At 41.2% G+C, this 19467-nt stretch overlaps 1 protein-coding gene across 1 annotated transcript in view; it reads left to right on the top strand.

Annotated features, from left to right (window-relative positions):
- Positions 1-19467, top strand: part of LOC126292160 (serine/threonine-protein kinase minibrain) — a 415012-nt gene that overhangs the window by 353682 nt on the left and 41863 nt on the right. Inside the window, exons 3-6 of the mRNA XM_049985998.1 lie at positions 8855-9043; positions 9453-9600; positions 16124-16410; positions 18397-18543. Of these exons, the coding sequence (XP_049841955.1) occupies positions 8855-9043; positions 9453-9600; positions 16124-16410; positions 18397-18543 (771 nt within the window). The remainder of the gene's footprint in view (positions 1-8854; positions 9044-9452; positions 9601-16123; positions 16411-18396; positions 18544-19467) is intronic.

A 19467-nucleotide genomic window follows, 5' to 3' on the forward strand; every position in this document is an offset into this window, starting at 1 on the left:
AAGTTTGTTGCTTTTATGGTGTGGGGGGGGGGGGGGCACCCAGTGTACAATTAGATCATCATGGGTCCCAATATAGTTCCCTTCTGCACGCCTCAAGTTACTTGGAACATTTGTCGATGACGTAACATTCCACCCAAGAGAAGGTGCTGCATGCTCCCTGCCTAGAAATTCTCAGTCCAGCAACAAATTTCACTTGATAGTGTCTTTTTTTTTTTAAAAAAAAAAGCGTTGTTGTGGTACTAACGGGCCGCTCGTATCGCAACGGACAGTCCCTCCTGTGTGTTTCGTCCAGGTTAAGGTTGCTGAAAAATATTCCTGCTTTTCCGTAAAGTGTTCTCCTGTATTACCTAACGTATGTGTATTTCCTCTCAGTATGGCATCTTGTTTACGTGGGTGTTTCTTTTTTTATCTTCACTGCCGTAGCAGGTCGGGTCATATAGTGGTCGTTCTCTTGGAGAAACTTGGTCAGGAGTGCTGACTGACTCCGAACGTGGAATTGTCATTCGATGCCACATGAGTAACAGCCCCATCAGGGACATTTCGACCTTCCTGTGATTACCAAGTGGAAACGCGAAAAAACAACCACAGTTTAACAAAGACGAGACAGACCACGTACACTATGTCATCAAAAGTATCCGCACACGTGCCAGAAAATGACTTACAAGTCCGTGGCGCCCGCCACCGGTAATGCTGGAATTCAGTATGGTGTTGTCCCACCTTTAGCCTTGATGACAGCTTCCACTCTCGTAGGCATACGTTCAATCAGGTGTTGGATGGTTTCTTGGGGAATGACAGCCCATTCTTCACGGAGTGCTGCACTGAGGAGAGATATCGATGACGGTCGGTGAGGCCTGGCACGAAGTCGGCGTTCCAAAACATCCCAAAGGCGTTCTGGGACTCTGTGCAGGATAGTCTATTAAAAGGATGTTATTGTCGTGTAACCACTCGGCCACAAGCCGTGCATTATCATCAGGTGCTCGATCGTGTTGAAAGATGCAATCGCCATCCCCGAATTGCTCTTCAACAGTGGGAAGCAAGAAGGTGCTTAAAACATCAATGTAGGCCTGTGCTATGAAAGTGCCACGAAAAAATCCAAGGGGTCCAAGGCCCCCTCCATGACAAACACGACCACACCACTACACCACCGCCTCCGAATTTTACTGTTGGCACTACACACGCTGGCAGATGACGTTCACCGGGCATTCGCCTAACCCACACCCCGCCATCGAATCGCCACATTGTGTACCGTGGTTCGTCACCCCAGACAACGTTTTTCCACTATTCAATCGTCCAATGTTTACGCTCCTTGCAGCAAGCGAGGCGTCTTTTGGCATTTACTGGCGTGATGTGTGGATTATGAGCAGCCGCTCGACCATGAAATCCAAGTTTCCTCACCTCCCGCCTATCTGTCACAGTACTTGCAGTGGATCCTGATGCAGTTTGGAATTCCTGTGTGATGGTCTGTATAGATGTCTGCCTATTACACATTACGACCCTCTTCAACTGTCGGTGGTCTCTGTCAAGCAGCAGACGATGTCGGCCTTTACGCTTTTGTGCTGTACGTGTCCCTTCACGTTTCCACTTCACTATCACATCGGAAACAGGGGAGCTAGGGATGTTTAGGAGTGTGTAAATCTCGCGTACAGACGTATGACACAAGTGACACCCAATCACCTGACGACGTTGGAAGTTCGTGAGTTCCGTGGAGTGCCCCATTCTGCTCTCTCACGATGTCTAATGACTACGGAGGTCGCTGATAAGGAGTACCTGGCAGTAGGTGGCAGCACAATGCAGCTAATATGAAAAACATATGTTTTTGAGGGTGTCCGGATACTTTTGATCACACAGTGTATGGTGACGGACAGGTGTCGTCGAGCATTGTGTAGGATGACGTAGGATAAGACAGTAGACAATGTCAGGGATATTGGACGATAGTATGGTTGATCACATCTGCTATCGTTCTTGCAGCTGGCTGTGACCTGTGCCCTATGCCATCTCAGGACAGTATTTTGTTTGGAGGGGTCTACGGTGAGTCCTTAGCGCCCCTCGCGGATGTTCTCTGTGAGAGGCAGCGTCTTTGCGCACTATGAGCCCTCGCCAGCAGGCCTTGCGTTCCTTTTCACTGGACGTTCTTCAACCACTTTGCCGTTGTCCTTTGCTTATATCCCATTCTCATACATTATCCTCACGAAAACTGACACATAAATATTTACTCTAATTTTGTACGCATTAATTTGTTAATATGCTTTTGTGATGAAAATTCTACAGCCAAAGGCTGAAACTCATTGTAAGGTTCGAAGCGGAGTCTACTTTTCATTGTGCCATGTGTTCAGATTTCTTCTTCTTTAATGGACATCACACACATCCTCGCCCGAGGCAGGATTCGAACCTGCGACAGTAGTGGTCGCGCGGTTCCAGACTGAAGCGCCTAGAACCGCTCGGCCACAGCGGCCGGCAATTTCGTAGTTAGTTATGGAATAATTTATTAGTATTTCGGTATAATATACTCGAGGGCTCCATTGGTTCGTTACAGAATAATTGTATTTCGTTGCAACGACAACGGATTTGTCACGGTGGTCGTGTTCCGTGGTCAGTTTGGGCACCAAGCGTGACAGTAATGAAATACTACCCCGGTTGATACGCACATGTGCCTAGTTGCTAGGATTGTAGCCCCGTAAGTAGTGCGCCAACGCCTAGGATTCTTGAGGATGTAAAGGCGCGTGCGTACACACACGACAGACACTCGATTAGGCCAAACGTTAGTCGCTTCTCACCAAACGTGGGCTCGGAACTAGAGGATTGGGCCATGTGGAATCGCCGTTGGCTCCGATAACTTGCTGACGTTGCTCTTCTTTTTGTATTGTTATAAAGTAGCGTTTTAATTACAGTTTCACTGCCCGATTTTACTATCGAAGAAGAGGATTTAGTAGCTGTGCATGTGCAGTATTTATTTTAGTGTGAGAAAAAATGCAGAAGGAACAACGCGGTTCGTCGACCCCTCTTTTGAAAAGTAGGGAGCAGTGTTGTTTCCGATTGAAAGCTGCAGGTTTTGAATTGTTATTGAATCGCATAGGCCCTAAAATTTCCAACGGGGGCACCTCTTTAAGGAGAGCTCTACCTGCAGCGGAAAGATTAGTGGTCAGTCTTAGTTTCGTATGTTCCTCTTTGTCGTTCACTGCGAAAAGATGTCAATAAAGCCTCCATTTTCTTTTTCACATCGTGCAGATTGTTTTATATTGGCTCCCTTATTTCTCTTCAAGCGTGAAATCTTTTCAATTTCTTTCTATAATCACAGTTCGTAGGGCAACATTAAACATTGTCGTTCGTTTTATCAACTTAAGCTCCGTCCAGATTCTACTCAGTACTTCAGTATTTGTTGACACAGTATACGGCGTGAGTCAGGAGGAAAGGTACATGCTTTGAGGGGTGATAGCATTAGTGATTCTGGGGGTGAGGGGGGGGGGCGAACAAACTTCATGTGGACGTATGCCCTATTGCGAATGGTTTCTGAGATGAACACATTTAATATCACTTTTGTACGTTTTTCTTGCATAACTCGAAAACCGCACCCTCCAGCGAAAACGTGTCGCAGTGCAAAATTAAACTATATTAAATTTCCTACAAAAAGGTCCGATTCATTTTTCCCCTAGAACTAATGATTTTTGCGAAGAGAGCGCGAGAATGTTGAAGAACTCACTCGACGCGCATGCGCTGCAGTTTTTGTAGGCCAGTTTGAGATAGTTTCCCGACTTGATAGACCACAACTGTGCCATATCAAACTGTTCGTCTTAATTTCCTACCTCAATATGCTACCTCAAATTGGCCTACAAAACTACGTAAGCTGCAACGCATGCGCGTCGAGCGAGTTTTTCAATATTCTCTCGATTTTTCTTCCTGCAAATCATTATTTCTACCCCCCCCCCACAAAAAAAGAATAGAACCTTTTTGTAGGAAATTTAATATAGTTTAATTTTGTACTGCGACACGTTTTCGCTGGAAGGTGCGGTTTTGGAGTTATCCAATAAAAACGTACAAAAGTGATATTAAATGTGTTCTATCTCAGAAACCATTCGCAATAGGGCATACGTCTATATGAAGCTTTTTGTTCAGAATCATTATTACCCCTCAAAGCATGTACCTTTCCTCCTAACTCACCCTGTATACACACTCTTAGCGAGAGTAGATCCTGCCTACAGGGAAAACAGCGACTGTTCAAATTTTTTCAGGACAGCCACGAGTCTTGGCTCAAATGGCTCTGAGCACTATGGGATTTAACTGCTGAGGTCATCAGTCCCCTAGAACTTAGAACTACTTAAACCTAACTAACCTAAGGACAACACACACATCCATGCCCGAGGCAGGATTCGAACCTGCGACCGTAGCGGTGACGCGGTTCCAGACTGAAGCGCCCAGAAGCGCTCGGCCACATCGGCCGGCACAAACGTAGAATCGACATTACTGCAGCACAACTGTTACTAAAACTGATACGTGCACGGAAGTATATAAAGAAAGGCGAATATGTGCATTATTCAAGTTTCGCTATTACCGTGAATTGTAGACAAGCAGCACCGTCCCAGACCACGTGACTAGCGCCGTTTGATGTTGAGAACGTGCGCGGTAGACCATGCTCAATGCATAGATTTGCATACTCTATGAAACATGGACAGTAACGACGCATGTTACTGCGATTGGTTACTACGGAATATAGAGCGTCAATTGCGGGGTTGCATTTTTCCAGGCTCTGCTGATGGAGGTGCCGCTGTTTGGTTGTTTTCACAAAAACTGTCCACTTAAACATGAATATGTACGCAAATTTGATGCAGTCTTCCTATGCCTCTTCTGATACCCTACAAGGTAACATATAGTTCCAGGTACCACAATCGTAGCTGAACCGGTATCTGTGTTGTATAGAATAGAGCCAAGAGGAAGTGTGTTGTTTATGTTAGCAGCATAGGCCTCCCGTCGTGCTGTGTACAGGACGGAGCCTAGTGCGTGAGCCGCACTTGGCTGATTCCGGCTGCCTTTCCTTTCAGTGTTGGCGCATTCCTCTAATACTTTGGTAAGAATTTCGACGCCGACGTTAACAAGCCCTGTATCACCATATTCGCGTTTTCAAGTGCTTCAGAATGGCGTAAAGAAGTATATCTTTCCATTTAAAAATTCTTGCTTCAATATCTCGGTCCATGTAGTAGTTCAGTGTGTTACGCATACAGCAAAATTAGGTGGTGCTCTGCCTCTTACCGTTTGCCGAAAACTTCGCGTCGAAATCGTGAGCCGTTAATGAAATACGGAGGTGCAAGTTAAGACAGTTCACCCTGTGTATGTGGATGCAACGTACATTTGCTGTATTTGGCATTCAGAGTGAAAAAGCAGTGCTGAGGTGGTTTGCGACGTCGGACTCGGGATGCGAGAGAGTCGCCCCATTTGACGGCCGGCGTCGGCGCCGCCTCCCCGCCGAGATGCGCGTTGCCCTCCCTGCCTGCTGCTGCTGCGTCATCGATCAGGCGCGTGACGTCACGGCGGGTGGGCGCGGGGTCACGGACCCCGGCGGCGGCGGCGGCAGTGGCAGCAGCCAAGTCCCATCCCACGCTTCTGCTGTGTACCACCCAAACAGACATGCCGCCGCGGTCTGCATCTGCGACCGACACAGCGGCCAACTTCACGGCCGGAATGCGCCTTGTCTTGCGTCACGTGTTCCTCGCGGTTTCGTGTGGGCGCCGTTGCCTTTCGTACTTCCTAACCGTCTCGGGAGCCGCACACATCTCCCATTGACGAATCCCCTCTCGGTTTGAGTAAGTGCACCCGTCTCCGCCGGTACGTCAATTCCAGGTTCGGGATTAATAACAGCCTTCCGGGGCCTCTTGGGTATATAATTTGTGACAGATTGCCGATTGCGCGCTAAAATTATTGTATAGAGAACATCCTTGTGTGGAAATTCTTTCGTTAAAATGAAGCTCCTGCTCTTTGGGACAGTAATTTCGCACACGCTGGAAGACGTAATCGTTTGTAGAAAAGTAGTGCGGGCATTTGGGGTTGGGGAATGCATTTCTAGGCGTGTTCACGAAAGAGTCTCACGCTTTTTTCAGAGCTTTTATCGGGTTCACTTATAAAATATTTGTTTCTGAATTTGCATCCAATTTGACGAGTCGGTTTTTACGCGCAGTTTCGGCGAATGAATTTGTTTTCGTTAGGTGCGAAGGGGGTTAGTTTTTTTGTGATCACGGCTCACACTAGATTAGAAGGAGGAATCGATAGACATTCGCAGGAGAGCTTCTGTAAAGTTTGGAAGATAGGGGACGAGATACTGGCGGAAGTAAAGCTGTGAGGACGGGACGTGAGTCGTGCTCGGGTAGCTCAGTTGGTAGACCACTTAACCGCGAAAGGCAATGGTCCCGAGTTCGAGTCTCGGTCCAGCACACAGTTTTAATCTGCCAGGAAGTTTCATATCAGCGCACACTCCGCTGCAGAGTGAAAATCTCATTCTGGGGACATTGATTATAATGATTTGTTTCCTTTTAATATCATCTTATCAATGGCCCACTGCCAAGTACTTAAGTGGCAGACTACGGATTCAGAGTTCTGGGGATCGACTCTTGTTCAGTCCTAGGATTTTTATATGCCATTTACCACCTGTTTCACCTCTGACAGCGTTAGTCAAGGTGGAAAATGCTGGGTTGTGACGTGGTTCCGTGCCCACGACGGAACAACTAGCCAGTGCTGCCGCCCTGTTGACTGCTTCGAATGTGATCGATTACGCCTCATTCAACAGAGAATCTTCTTTAGTTTTTAAATATATCATGTGTCTATCATGCTGTTGGTCCAGTACTATAATTAAATGATTATATATTTTATTTGGAACTTTACTCCATATATTTGTAGTAAATGTAGCTATGTATCTTGTAAAGCAACGATCTGGCTACAATTCCAAAGTCTGATGTTGAATCCTCTGACACTCGAGGATTTTTTTGTCAGTTAACTTCTTGCAACCCTGTCAATGATTTATGTTTGCGAAAACAGACGTAGAATTCACATTTTCCTTTATTTGATCAGATTCGTGTTCATGTAAAAATGCCGAGTTCCGTTGTGCATCGGAGCCAACATTAAAACTGTTCGTCTTCCTATAACTGGCTGTGTGAGTTATTTCCACGATACTAGGTTGCCTGAGTACATACCCTCTGAAAAGACCGCGCTTAAAAAAACATTGTAGTATTGGCAAACCAACATTCAGGTTGATAACAACTGTAACTTTTTCGTATTTTGCTGCATTACTTCTCAAGGGAATGTGTTCACAAAGGAGAGTAATATTAGCAAACGTTCAATCACAAATGATTACGCTAACAAAACATAACGCAATATCAGCGATAACAATCGTAAATACGGATCCGGACAAAGCACGTCCAAGATCGTAAGTCACAGCTTATCACGAAGACAAAAGTAGTAGAACAGAAGAAATGTCTTCACAAGCGTATTGTTAGTAAAACTGACCGATTGTTCCGTGTCTAGTGACATATGCGGTATGGCATATAAAATATGTGAAGAATGTATAAATCAGTGTAGCACCAAACATAGTAGGAAGTACCTTAGAACGAAAATAGGGGGACTACTATCGGGAGTTTGACAAGGCGGACACTGTACAAACGTAATTGATTTAAGTAGTTGTTACTGAAAATCAGCAGACAATCCTGTGGTATGGTGAGACCCTATCATTTTTGGAACTGAAGCTAACCAAGGTAAAATTAGCATCTAGCCTTAGCTGTTCTAATTGCTTTTATTATTTCTCCGTATGGCAGGAGTTTAGTGTTTTATATTGTGTTACAACTTATCTTTAATCGAAACACTACACAGAAGATTACTGTATTTTATTTCAGTAAGTAAGTTTAAATTACAAAGAGGATCTGTGTATTCAGTCTTAAAGTTACGTTGTGTAATGATAAGCTATATGTTTATGTGAAATACTTCAAATGTAATTTAGTTCCTGCTTCGAAATATGCTACAGGACAGGCTGAATGACACCACATAATAAAAATGTAAGAAAAACAGGTTCGCAGGAGAGCTTCTGTGAAGTTTGGAAGGTAGGAGACGAGGTACTGACAGAATTAAAGCTGTGAGGACGGGTCGTGAGTCGTGCTTGGGTAGCTCAGTTGCTAGAGCACTTGCCCGCGAAAGGCAAAGGTCCTGAGTTCGAGTCTGTGTCCGGCACACAGCTTTAATCTTCCAGGAAGTTTCAAGAAAAATAAGTTCAAAAACTTCAGTCAACCTCTCCACCAGTTTCACTACTTTTCGGCTCTGTGTAATAATTTTATGAAATATTTAGAATTAACTCAGTTAATTGCCAGCTGTCTTCACTGTAGGTAGTCTTACTCAGGAAGTAGTAAATAATGCTGGTGTTTGAGCTTGTGCAGTGGAGGTACTGCATTGTGCGATACACAAGAATGCGAGGTATTTTCTGTGAGCCTCGTGGAGTGCTCATAAGTCCAACGCATTATTTCCAGGTTTGTAAAAAAGAAACATAGATTTTTATCATTTGTTTGCTTTCATTCCTGCCTCATCTAACATTTCAGTATTTACATAAACCAGGATCTCAGAATGATTATTCTCACTAATTTCAAGTAAACATGATTTAGTTTAAAATCAACAGCAAAAGTAGCAAATATGAATTTGGTGCAAATGTATAAGCTTCAATGAAAGTTTTTTTTTTTTACATGTTTCGAAACATCTCGGTTGGATATTTATGATACCTATGTAATCGTGTATTGTATTGTGCAGGGCTCACTGTGCCTGAAACAAATGTGTTAGACAGTTTGGTAACTGGGAGATAAGCAGAAGAGTGATAAGTGCGTTCCACTGTTCTCAGGTGTACTACGCGAAGAAGAAACGACGGGCGCAGCAGACGCAGGGCGATGACTCTTCGCACAAGAAAGAGCGCAAGCTGTACAACGACGGCTATGACGATGACAACCACGATTACATCATCAAGAATGGCGAGAAGTTCCTCGACCGCTATGAGATTGACTCTCTCATTGGCAAGGGCTCGTTCGGACAGGTAAGTGTCGATCTTCCTGCCTTCCGTTTTGATAGTTTCCTCTACTTTACACAAAATGACAGTGCTTTGATTGTAGTAAAACCAAATTGCTGCTTGTGTTCTGTGTCCATTCCTGCTGTTTCTATTACTTAGTGAGACTATTTATTTTTGATTTCTGATGAAGATGTGACTGTGGGATTTAGAAGTGATTACAGAACTATGAGCTAGGCAAACTTGGAGCAATATCACGTGTATCACCATCAGGCTACGTATTTCATAGTTGTTTGTTGCTATTACCTAGTACTGTAGAGTTCTGTGTAAGTTCTGAGTTCTGAAATTCTTCACATTATGTGTCTTGTTTTTTCCAATGTCCAAATGTGAAACCAAAGAGCCTTTCATGTGCTACAAATAGTCATTTCTCTTATTTAAGGTTGTCAAAGCGTATGACCACGAGGAGCAGTGTCAAGTCGCCATTAAAATTATTAAAAATAAGAAGCCTTTCCTCAATCAGGCACAGATAGAGGTAAAGCTGCTGGAAATGATGAACAAAGCAGATGCAGACAACAAGTATTATATAGGTAAGTTTTCCAACCATCTTAATAGCTGCCTCTGTAAATGCACAGCTTTATTCTTATAGAGAGAGAAATTTGCAATAGCTATTGATGTTGTCCAGTAATTTTGTGTAACTACTGTTTTTCAACATAGACAATTCACTTATCTTACGAGGGTAATCTCAAAAGTAGGGTCTTCTATTTTTTATAAGTACATAGACCTGCTTATTTCTACAATGGTTTACATCAGTTTACAGCTTGAACATTTAGCTATCACCATTTCTATCGATGCATTTTTGTAGACACTGTGGCAATTTTTGTATGCCCATGTCATACCAGCTCACCACCATGCTGTTCAGAAAGTTATCAACTTCTTCTTTCACCCCTTCATCGGAGCTGAATTGCTATCCGGCCAAATGTTCTTCTAACTTAAGGGAACAAGTGATAGTCACTGGGTGCCAAGTCAGGCCTATAGGGTGGGTGGGTGATTACGCTTCACTGAAACTGTTGCAGTAGAGCAACGGTTTGTTAAGCGAGAATTGCCCGTTTGAGTTTGTTCAGAGTATCACAGGACCTGTCAGCGTTAATTGTGGTCCCAGCGATTCAGCTCCTACGACGAGGTGAAAGAAGAAGTTCATAACTTTCTGAACAGCGTGGCGGCGAGCTGGTGTGCCATGGACATACAAAAACTACCACAGCGTCTACAAAAACCCATCGACAGAAACTGTGATTATGTCAAAAAATAGCTAAATGTTCAAGCCGTAAACTGATGTAAACCATTGTAGAAATAAACAGGTCTACATAATTATAAAAATATAGGAGACCTTACTTTTGGGATTACCCTCGTACATAAATTTTTAACTAATTGTTCATATATTGTGTGTTGTGAGATGCCTGTGGTTATTCTACATTTTATCACGTTATCAGAAGCATTTCTGGTCAGTGTTATGTTTATGTTCTTGTTGCTTGTTTTCTCCTCCCTCCTCCTCCTCCTCCTCCTCCTCCTCCTCCTCCTGTAGGCAAATGTAAGTCAAATTGATAAAGCACAACACAGTGAGTGTCAATAAGAAACAGAAACAATGAGTATGTGTGTTGGCACATTAGAAATTGGGGATTTTCATCATAATATTGTATGTTTTTTAATTAAAATATTCGCATGACAGAAAGGAAGTGTGGAGTTGTATCATTTATCACTGTGCTTGTTGAGTCAGAATTACAAAACTAAATACTTCGCAGGTACTGTGTTCACTTCACTCTGAAACAGCTCTGCAATGAGGCATTTGAGAAGCGTTTTGCTGTGTTGTTATATGCTGTGATTAACATCATAAAGTGATTCCAAGCATTTCAGTGAATCAACATAGTTTTATTTTTAAGAAGGAATTTTGTGGTAGTAATAACCATTCATTATACCAGGGCCAGTTTAGAGCAAAGAGGGAAAAAAAAAGTCTTTGGATGATTCCATGTGAAGTGGTTTAGGGGCTGCCATTCAGCCATCACAGATTTTGTTCAGCTTTTATGTGCAGGTTTGCTAAATGATTAGAGGAAAGTACATAAATTTCTAGCTTGCAAACTTCAATGATTTGAGTAGAAGCTTCTTAATTCCCAGGCTGAATAGCTGATCCTAACTTACGTTAACAACCATAGGAAAGATCATTCTTTGTAAATAAAATAGAAAGAAACTTCCACATGGGAAAAATATATTAAAAACAAAGATTCCAAGACTTACCAAGCGGGAAAGCGCCGGTAGACAGGCGCAATAAATAAAACACACAAAGACACACACAGAATTTCTAGCTTTCACAACTGACGGTTGCTTCTTCAGGAAAGAGGGAAGGAGAGGGAAAGACGAAAGGATGTGGGTTTTAAGGGAGAGGGTAAGGAGTCATTCCAATCCCGGGAGCAGAAAGACCTACCTTAGGGGGAAAAAGGACAGGTGTACACTCGCGCACACATACACATATCCATTATGTCTGCTTGTGTCTGTGTATGTGCGGATGGATATGTGTGTGTGTGTGTGTGTGTGTGTGTGTGCGCGCGAGTGTACACCTGTCCTTTTTCCCCCTAAGGTAAGTCTTTCCGCTCCCGGGATTGGAATGACTTCTTACACTCTCCTTTAAAACCCACATCCTTTCGTCTTTCCCTCTCCTTCCCTCTTTCCTGAAGAAGCAACCGTCGGTTGCGAAAGCTAGAAATTCTGTTTGTGTGTTTTATTTATTCTGCCTGTCTACCGGCGCTTTCCCACTTGGTAAGTCTTGGAATCTTTGTTTTCAATATAAAGATCATTCTTTTGTCTACAAAATACCAAATTTCCATGATTTCATTTTTCTCTGAATGTTTACAACAATACAATGAAGTTTGTCATGCATTTCCCTATTTTGTAACAACATGTTCCAAATCGCACACTTTTTTGGAAAGCAGTAGTAAATGCATAACACAGTAAGCCTCGTATGAAAAATGAAGAATTTGGATTATTCTGTATATTTACAACTTGTTAGAACCCTATAACTCAAGGGAAAAAGTAATCAAAACTGTACCACAATTGTTGACTGAAATACAGTACCTAAAATTTGGTCAGAATTTTTGAAATGTCATCATTCTGTCACCTATCACTTAAGAGGCTCCTACAAGTATTTATTTTGCAGGCCAGAAATTCTTGTATCTTATGTTAATCATTTAGAAAACCTGTATATGAATTTTAAACAAAATCTGAGATGTTGGAGTGGGGAATATCTGTAAAACCAGACTATTTGACATGAAATAATCTATATGTAGAGTTGCATAGGCACATGTAATAGCTTAAACATGTTATTAGCACACAGCGAAAGTGGTAGCCGGAGGGGCAGAGCAGAAGCCATGCCCTTCACCTTGTCTGCACATTTCCCCCATTCATGTTTATGGGGATACCTCAGGTGCCACAAATCAGAAGCCTTCAGCCTTCACATGTCGAGCTCAACCTGGCGAAGTATGCCATCTGGCACATGAATGCTTAGTGCATCACACGGTGCTCACATGTAAATGACACGATAAACGAAACTTGCCGGTAGTGTATTCCAATAAACATTTTGTAATCAGAAACAGGCAGTGATGTTATGGCTCCAAACCTATACATCAGGAAAATGCTGTTGGAAACAGCAGCCTCTCCAAATTAATGTATACTCATGTGCTTTAGAAGGTATTTTACCACCAGTGCATTATTAATACTCACGTGCTAAATTCTAAAGCTATTTCAGTTCTGATTATGTGAAGTTTTAAGCATTCCTTATATTTGCATATAGTCTTAACTTTGGTACAAAGCAGAAAACATGGGTATCCTGTTCCCCACAAGTAACATATCCAAATATGCGAGCTTAGGCACAGTGGCTTTTCTGTCCAGTATTGATAAATTTTTGGGAGGGGAGAGGAAAAGGAAGGTGACAACGAAAGAGAGCAGAATCAGGAAATTGCACTCGCAGCTTTGAGGAGGGAAGGGAACAAACAATATTTAATGCAACAGAGTTCTATTTAAGTACAGAGTTCTATTTAAGTGTCCTCTTCTTAAGTCTTATTATCAGAGGAGTTATTTGAAGAAGCAATGTATGCAGAAACATCGTTACTAAATTTATGAAATTTAATCATAGTTGAATACATTTGTACTCTTGCAACCCTGTGGTGTTAACCCAAGAAGTATTGTGAGCATTGGGATCATAGACAATGTGAAATATAGAAGTTTGTGATGGTCTGGAGGCATGTAGGATAGCTGAAGTGGTTGAGGCAACCGCTCACGACAAGTGGGAAATAGGAGTTCAAATCTCGGTCCAGCACAGATTTTCATGTCTCACCAAAAGATAAATATCTTCATACCTAATGCACCCAATGTCAGAAAGATTCCACAATGATAAACAAATTTCATGAATTTGGAGAAATGTCAGTTTCAGTGAACCCGTGGATGCCTTCCTTCAGAAATTCACTACATGAAGTGTTATTTGAAGTAATGACAATTCTTTCAACAATCTTTGCTTGGATGTCTACGTGCTGAAAGTCATTTTCTTGCATGACATATGCACTTAATCTAGTCTTCCATCATGACATCATCAATTTCTTTCTTTTCTGTATGTCTTTCGTCCTGAATGTGGAATTTCTGGATGTGACTTTTCCTTTCACTATGGCCCCCACATTTTCTGTCGTGGTATATTGGCAGTGGTAAGTGATTGCTCAAACATCTCCACTTTTGTGTAGCAGCCTGAAATTGAAACACTTTTCTCTTCTAGACACCATGCAGTTTCTTGCAAAATGAGGAATTTTCTCCTTTTTTTCACTTGAATGGTAACTGGCATTATCCATGATGATCGCACGATCCTCTTCTAAAAAACGTAGTAGATCTAAAAGAGTTTAAGTACATCACTATTCATTTCTTCATGATAATCACTGGATTTACAGGACGTAAATATTATCTTTTCTCTTTTTGTAAGCCATATTCATATGACACTACATGAGAGACAGTAAGTCTATTTCTTTTCACTATAGTCAACATAATCATCTTTAGAGATGCAGCAACTTTTTAGATAATTAAGATAATTCTGTTTTATTGTTCTATCTCAGTTACACATTTTAAATTACTTGTTTTGATCACTCTGGACCATGTTCATATTTAAGTAGTTGGGTGAGCAACCTGTCGTGTCTACTCAGAACTGCATATGATCCAGAGTGATTGAAACATGCAATCTAATTTAAAATGTGCAACTGAGATGGAACTATAAATGAGAATTATCTTAATCTATTTCCTTTGCCCTTCAGTACTTTATCATTGCTTTTTGAATCCTGCCAGATGCACTTTCTGGTGTGATTTTTATTGAGCCAGATCTCACCAAGATAAATAATAGGGTGACAATGATTTCCTTTTCTGAAGCTGTACTTTTCACAGAAGAGTAGGCCCAGCTGCTGAAATCTGATCTCTCCATCAGAAAGCGTCCTCCATCATAAAATTTTATTTACCTAAATCCCAAAGATGTCAGAATTCTTCCACTCAAATGGCAACTCCGTGTGAAAGCAGCCTTGCTGCTTAAAATGTCTGCTCCCTTTTGCACTGTAGGATATTCAACACGGTCATAAAATTTGATTACTTCCACTAATATCTCTTCTTGGAGATTGAAACTTCATTTCTTACCCACACGTTTCTCTCTCTCATGCCCCCGCAAATATTCTGTGTTCCTTTCAAAGTGAAATACCACACACCTTTGATGTTACAGTGAGTGGTACCAATAAGATTTCGTCTCTTCTGGCACTGTCTTTAAGATCACAAGGAAATTCATATATTTTGTATATGATGTCCTTTGTTTGGCTCTTTGTGTGTTATGAAATTCAGTCATCTTAACTCACAAACAAAAATAGCAATACTACCAGATGAGAATCACTGCTCTATTCCCAAACATACACTTCTGTGCAGTGCACACATAAAAAAAAATGCTGAGTAATGGCTAGCAGCAAAGCTGTAAAGCCGTGCCAACAGCAGCATGAATGAAGTGCAGTAGTTCCTCATAAATTGTGTTAATGATGAGTATTTGTTTGGTAACCATTTATTTTTAATATGTTACCTGGATGGCACCCTTGACAGAAATAACGCTGTGTCAACAGTGAGCTTAGTCACGGTCTAGGCCGAAACCTTGATTGGTTGCTACAAATGGAGGGGAGACTGGGAATGGGAGAACTGACCTACCCTTCTGTTACTGCTTTCGCTGGTCCCTAGTATAGCTTTTGACGTACTCCTTGTTTCTACTGGTACACCAGGACCACTATTATGGTGGATAAAAGAGACTCGAGACCACACAGATCACCAAAAGACGCAGATAATCCAAAATACACATTTTTTAGAATCTGTTATCTAAAGTATTTACAAAACATGGCACATGTCACATTTGAAAGCTGACTGCCTTTCGTACTCACTACTTGCCGGAAACTGATGACTTAGAAAATTACATTAAAAACACACTGTATTTCATATCCCTTACTTTCAATTCAATTTCAGGAAATAATTGGCCAATTTTTCCTGTTTCTGATCTCATTTAGTTTTTTCTGATGACAGTTCTCATTTTCGAGTCAAAGCATATGAAACAAATTTTGCCCTGTATGCTTTAGTGACAGAAAAATGCATTTCAGGGCCTCGGTGTGTGTGACAGTGCATTCCTCAATCACTTCTTCTATGCTCTCTTCTTCTCTCGAGCTCACTTTGTTCACTATAGCTTTGTCACTCAGCAACCCAAATACGAGTTCATGGACTTGGATATTTAACGACTTGTGAATATATTTGTAATCAATTTTGCTACAATCAGGAATTCTTACTCAAAACAAAAATATTTGCCCTAATTATAATACAGTTCTTCAGGCTTGGATTTTATTTTATTTTTTTAAAATGCCATACTCAGCATGGGTAATCCACAAGCCAGGCAATTGGCACCTGTATAATCAGAATCGTGCTGTATTTTGTTTCTATAGATGCCCTCAGTGCCTGTGTTTAAATATTGCAGTGACCTATGTGACAGCAATCTGAGTAACTATGTGTTTGGGTAATCCACAGTGAAACTGAAGAGGCACTTCATGTGGCGCAACCACCTGTGCCTGGTGTTCGAGCTGCTGTCGTACAACCTATACGACTTGCTACGGAACACAAACTTCCGTGGTGTGTCACTCAACCTGACGCGCAAGTTCGCGCAGCAGCTGTGCACGGCACTGCTCTTCCTGTCAACTCCGGAGCTCAACATCATCCACTGTGACCTCAAGCCGGAGAACATCCTTCTGTGCAACCCCAAGAGGTCCGCCATCAAGATCGTGGACTTCGGCAGCTCGTGCCAGTTGGGCCAGAGGGTAAGTCAGTCGATTGACCAATTTGTTGACAAGTGTCGTGCCTAGTAAAGAGTTTGGATAATGTAAGATAAGCCTTAATTGGAGTTAGCAAGAGCATTGGATGCATTGAACTTGAGCAAGTCAGCATGAATTGAGAGTTGGGTTTGGAGTTATTAAATTCACTTTGGGTAACAGGAAGTTTTTTAGGAGTAAAGGGGTGTTTGAGCTGGTGTCAAAAAGGACTATTGGAAGTACTATTGCACTTCAAGAACAGAAATATGTTAAAAAAGCAGCAGTGGATAAGCATTTTAATATTTGTGTTTACAGATTGCCAGTCAGAATAACATTTAGAAAAATGGAAGAGGTACAAATGTGTATTTGGGTTCCAAGAAAGTGATACCAGAAATGAAATTTTTGCCTTGCATTTGATGAATGAAAGAAGGAATGCAGAAAAGAGGGAGAACTATACTTTAATGGTTATGTGGGGAGGGGGAGTGGGGTGGAGGGAGAGAGAGAGAGAGAGAGAGAGAGAGAGAGAGAGAGAGAGAGAGAGAGAGAGAGAGAGAGAGGAGAGAACTGTTTATAGGGTTGGAATGCTGATCTTTTTTGGTGAAAAATAAAAGTTTTCCGTAAGGAAAAAAGTGAATGTGGAAATCTAGATTACAATGTCTGTACAGCCTAACCACAGGATTGTCTCACCAACTGTCTGCACTTGTTAGAACTTCAGCAAGATAAAAAAAGCTCTATTTCTTCACAAAACTGAGTGATACTCTGGACTCATATTTGGGGGGACAATGACGAAAATTCCTGACCTACCAATCACCTAACTAAGGGGAATCCTGGGATGATTCCTGCGAAAGTACACAGCCAATGCCCTTCCTTATACTAGTATTCACTCTCTAATAATCTCAACATTTACAGGACATTAAATCCCAATCTTCCTTTCTCTTTCTCAAAACTACCCAGCATTTAAGACTGAAACTTTGCTTTTCTTTTTTCAATGACCTGCTCAGTCACTTTTGTAAGACACGGCGGTGACAGCTTTAACATTACTCGCTGTATCCGAAATAAATGATTGCAAGGGTCACCCAGATATTGTGACTAAAAATGAAATTGTGTGCGTTGAACAGTTGAATTTTTAGAAGTTAATGGAGTGGATTAAGTGTGAAATGAAAATGCACAAGAAAAATAAGTGGTTAAAATGGTCTGTGGAAAGCAGGGATTAGCTCATGGGACATAAAATAAGACCTACAGGAACAATTAACTGGTAACTGGAAAGAGCTGGGAGGGAACAGTTTGCAGGCATAGACAAGATGAGAGATGATCGAGGAAATGTTCTGAAGTACAGACCAAGGTCAGACTGAAATTCATGTCTAATCAATCAAAACACTCTTTTTTTTTTTTTTTTCAAGATGGAGAACTTTACCCTTTTGTTGTTGGAGCGAATTTTTTTTCATTGTTAAACATTCAAAAGTATGCTTGTGTACTCACTTGTTTCTCTGTTATTGATGTATAGTATCTGGACAGAAGTGTATTTGATTTCTGGAGAAACATTGTGTACATGAATAAGTACCTTTAACTCATGAACTCTTGTATTGAAATGTGTCCTATATTAATTGTAGCTGTGCAAGGAAGCATAATCATTCCAACTTCTGTCCATTGCCACAACATTGCTAACATTGTGAGTAAGAGTAATAAACAATACATTTCTAAAAGTATGTTTAATACACGGAGTTCTTGGGTTTGTCAGTTTTTTCCCTTGGATCCATTCTCATTATGTAGAGAAGCTAAAGATTGGTGTAAACTGGTTCACACTCCTTACAGAGAGCTTTTCTTCTCTGCAACTCACCAGTGGAATGTTCCTTTAATTCCACAAAACTTATCTAGTGATCAGTAGTTTTATTTTGTTTTGTATTAATTGTAAAAATTACTGTTTATAGTTTTCCTGAAACTAATTAACAAACTGTTTTCTCATATGTATATCAAACATTGTTGTGTGACTTTCAGATATACCAGTACATCCAGTCTCGGTTCTACCGGTCGCCGGAGGTGCTCCTAGGAATCCCATATGACCTCGCCATTGACATGTGGAGCCTCGGTTGCATTTTGGTCGAGATGCACACTGGCGAGCCACTCTTCAGTGGAGCCAACGAGGTGAGTCTGCTGCCGTTGATGTGGTACGCAGATGGTACTACTAGTTAGGGAAGTGAAATGAAGATGTTGCATAAAAGAAAAGTAAATAACTGGTGACACTCCATAAAAAATACGACAAAGGAAGCACATTGATAAAGAATCCATGAAAGCCTAGCAGACAGACATTTGGAAAACTCTGAAAACTGCTTAGTTGGTTGAGTCAGCCAGCATAGCAATATCCGGAAGTAATTTTGTGTGTGTGTGTGTGTGTGTGTGTGTGTGTGTGTGTGTGTGTGTGTTTAGGAAATTAAGAACTTAATTTTTACAAAATGAAATTAAAAATTGTTGAAAAATTGTGTTTATTAATCACCAAAGGTATTAATATTACCAATTTATAAAAAGTGTCTACTATTTACAAGTACAATTTGCCTAATGAGCTTCAGAAAGCACTATCTTCCAACATTAAAATATCGCTTTCTCAGAAAGTATTTGAGCTAGGAAGTTGAAATCTTTACAGGTTATTTATTGGAGTATTGGCTACAACTTAACACAGTTTTTTCTCTTTCCCCTTTTTTTAAAAATGAATTCAGTTCCTAGAGATTAGTTTTTGCTATTGTAAGGAAGACTCACTACTTTTTTGTGCCATCTTTAGTTTATAAATTCAACAGTATACAGGTTTTTGGAAAAAGGCTGTGCTAAATTATGCAAAAGGGACTATGTAACATTTCCTGAAAATTTGAAGCAAATGTGTTTTATAGATCCTGGGAAAACTCGTAATTTGTATGAAAAAATGAAACTTTTGGGAATCAAATGACAAAGTTTGGATTACCTTTTTAATGCATTCAACCTCCATAGGATGGATTATCTTCATCTTGTGCAAACTCCTCCTCCAGCTTACTCTTTGTCCTCGTATATATGTATAAAATAGAAAGAAACTTCCACATG

The sequence above is a fragment of the Schistocerca gregaria genome, chromosome 9, assembly GCF_023897955.1.
Source record: "Schistocerca gregaria isolate iqSchGreg1 chromosome 9, iqSchGreg1.2, whole genome shotgun sequence".
In the NCBI taxonomy this organism is placed as follows: Eukaryota; Metazoa; Arthropoda; class Insecta; order Orthoptera; family Acrididae; genus Schistocerca; species Schistocerca gregaria.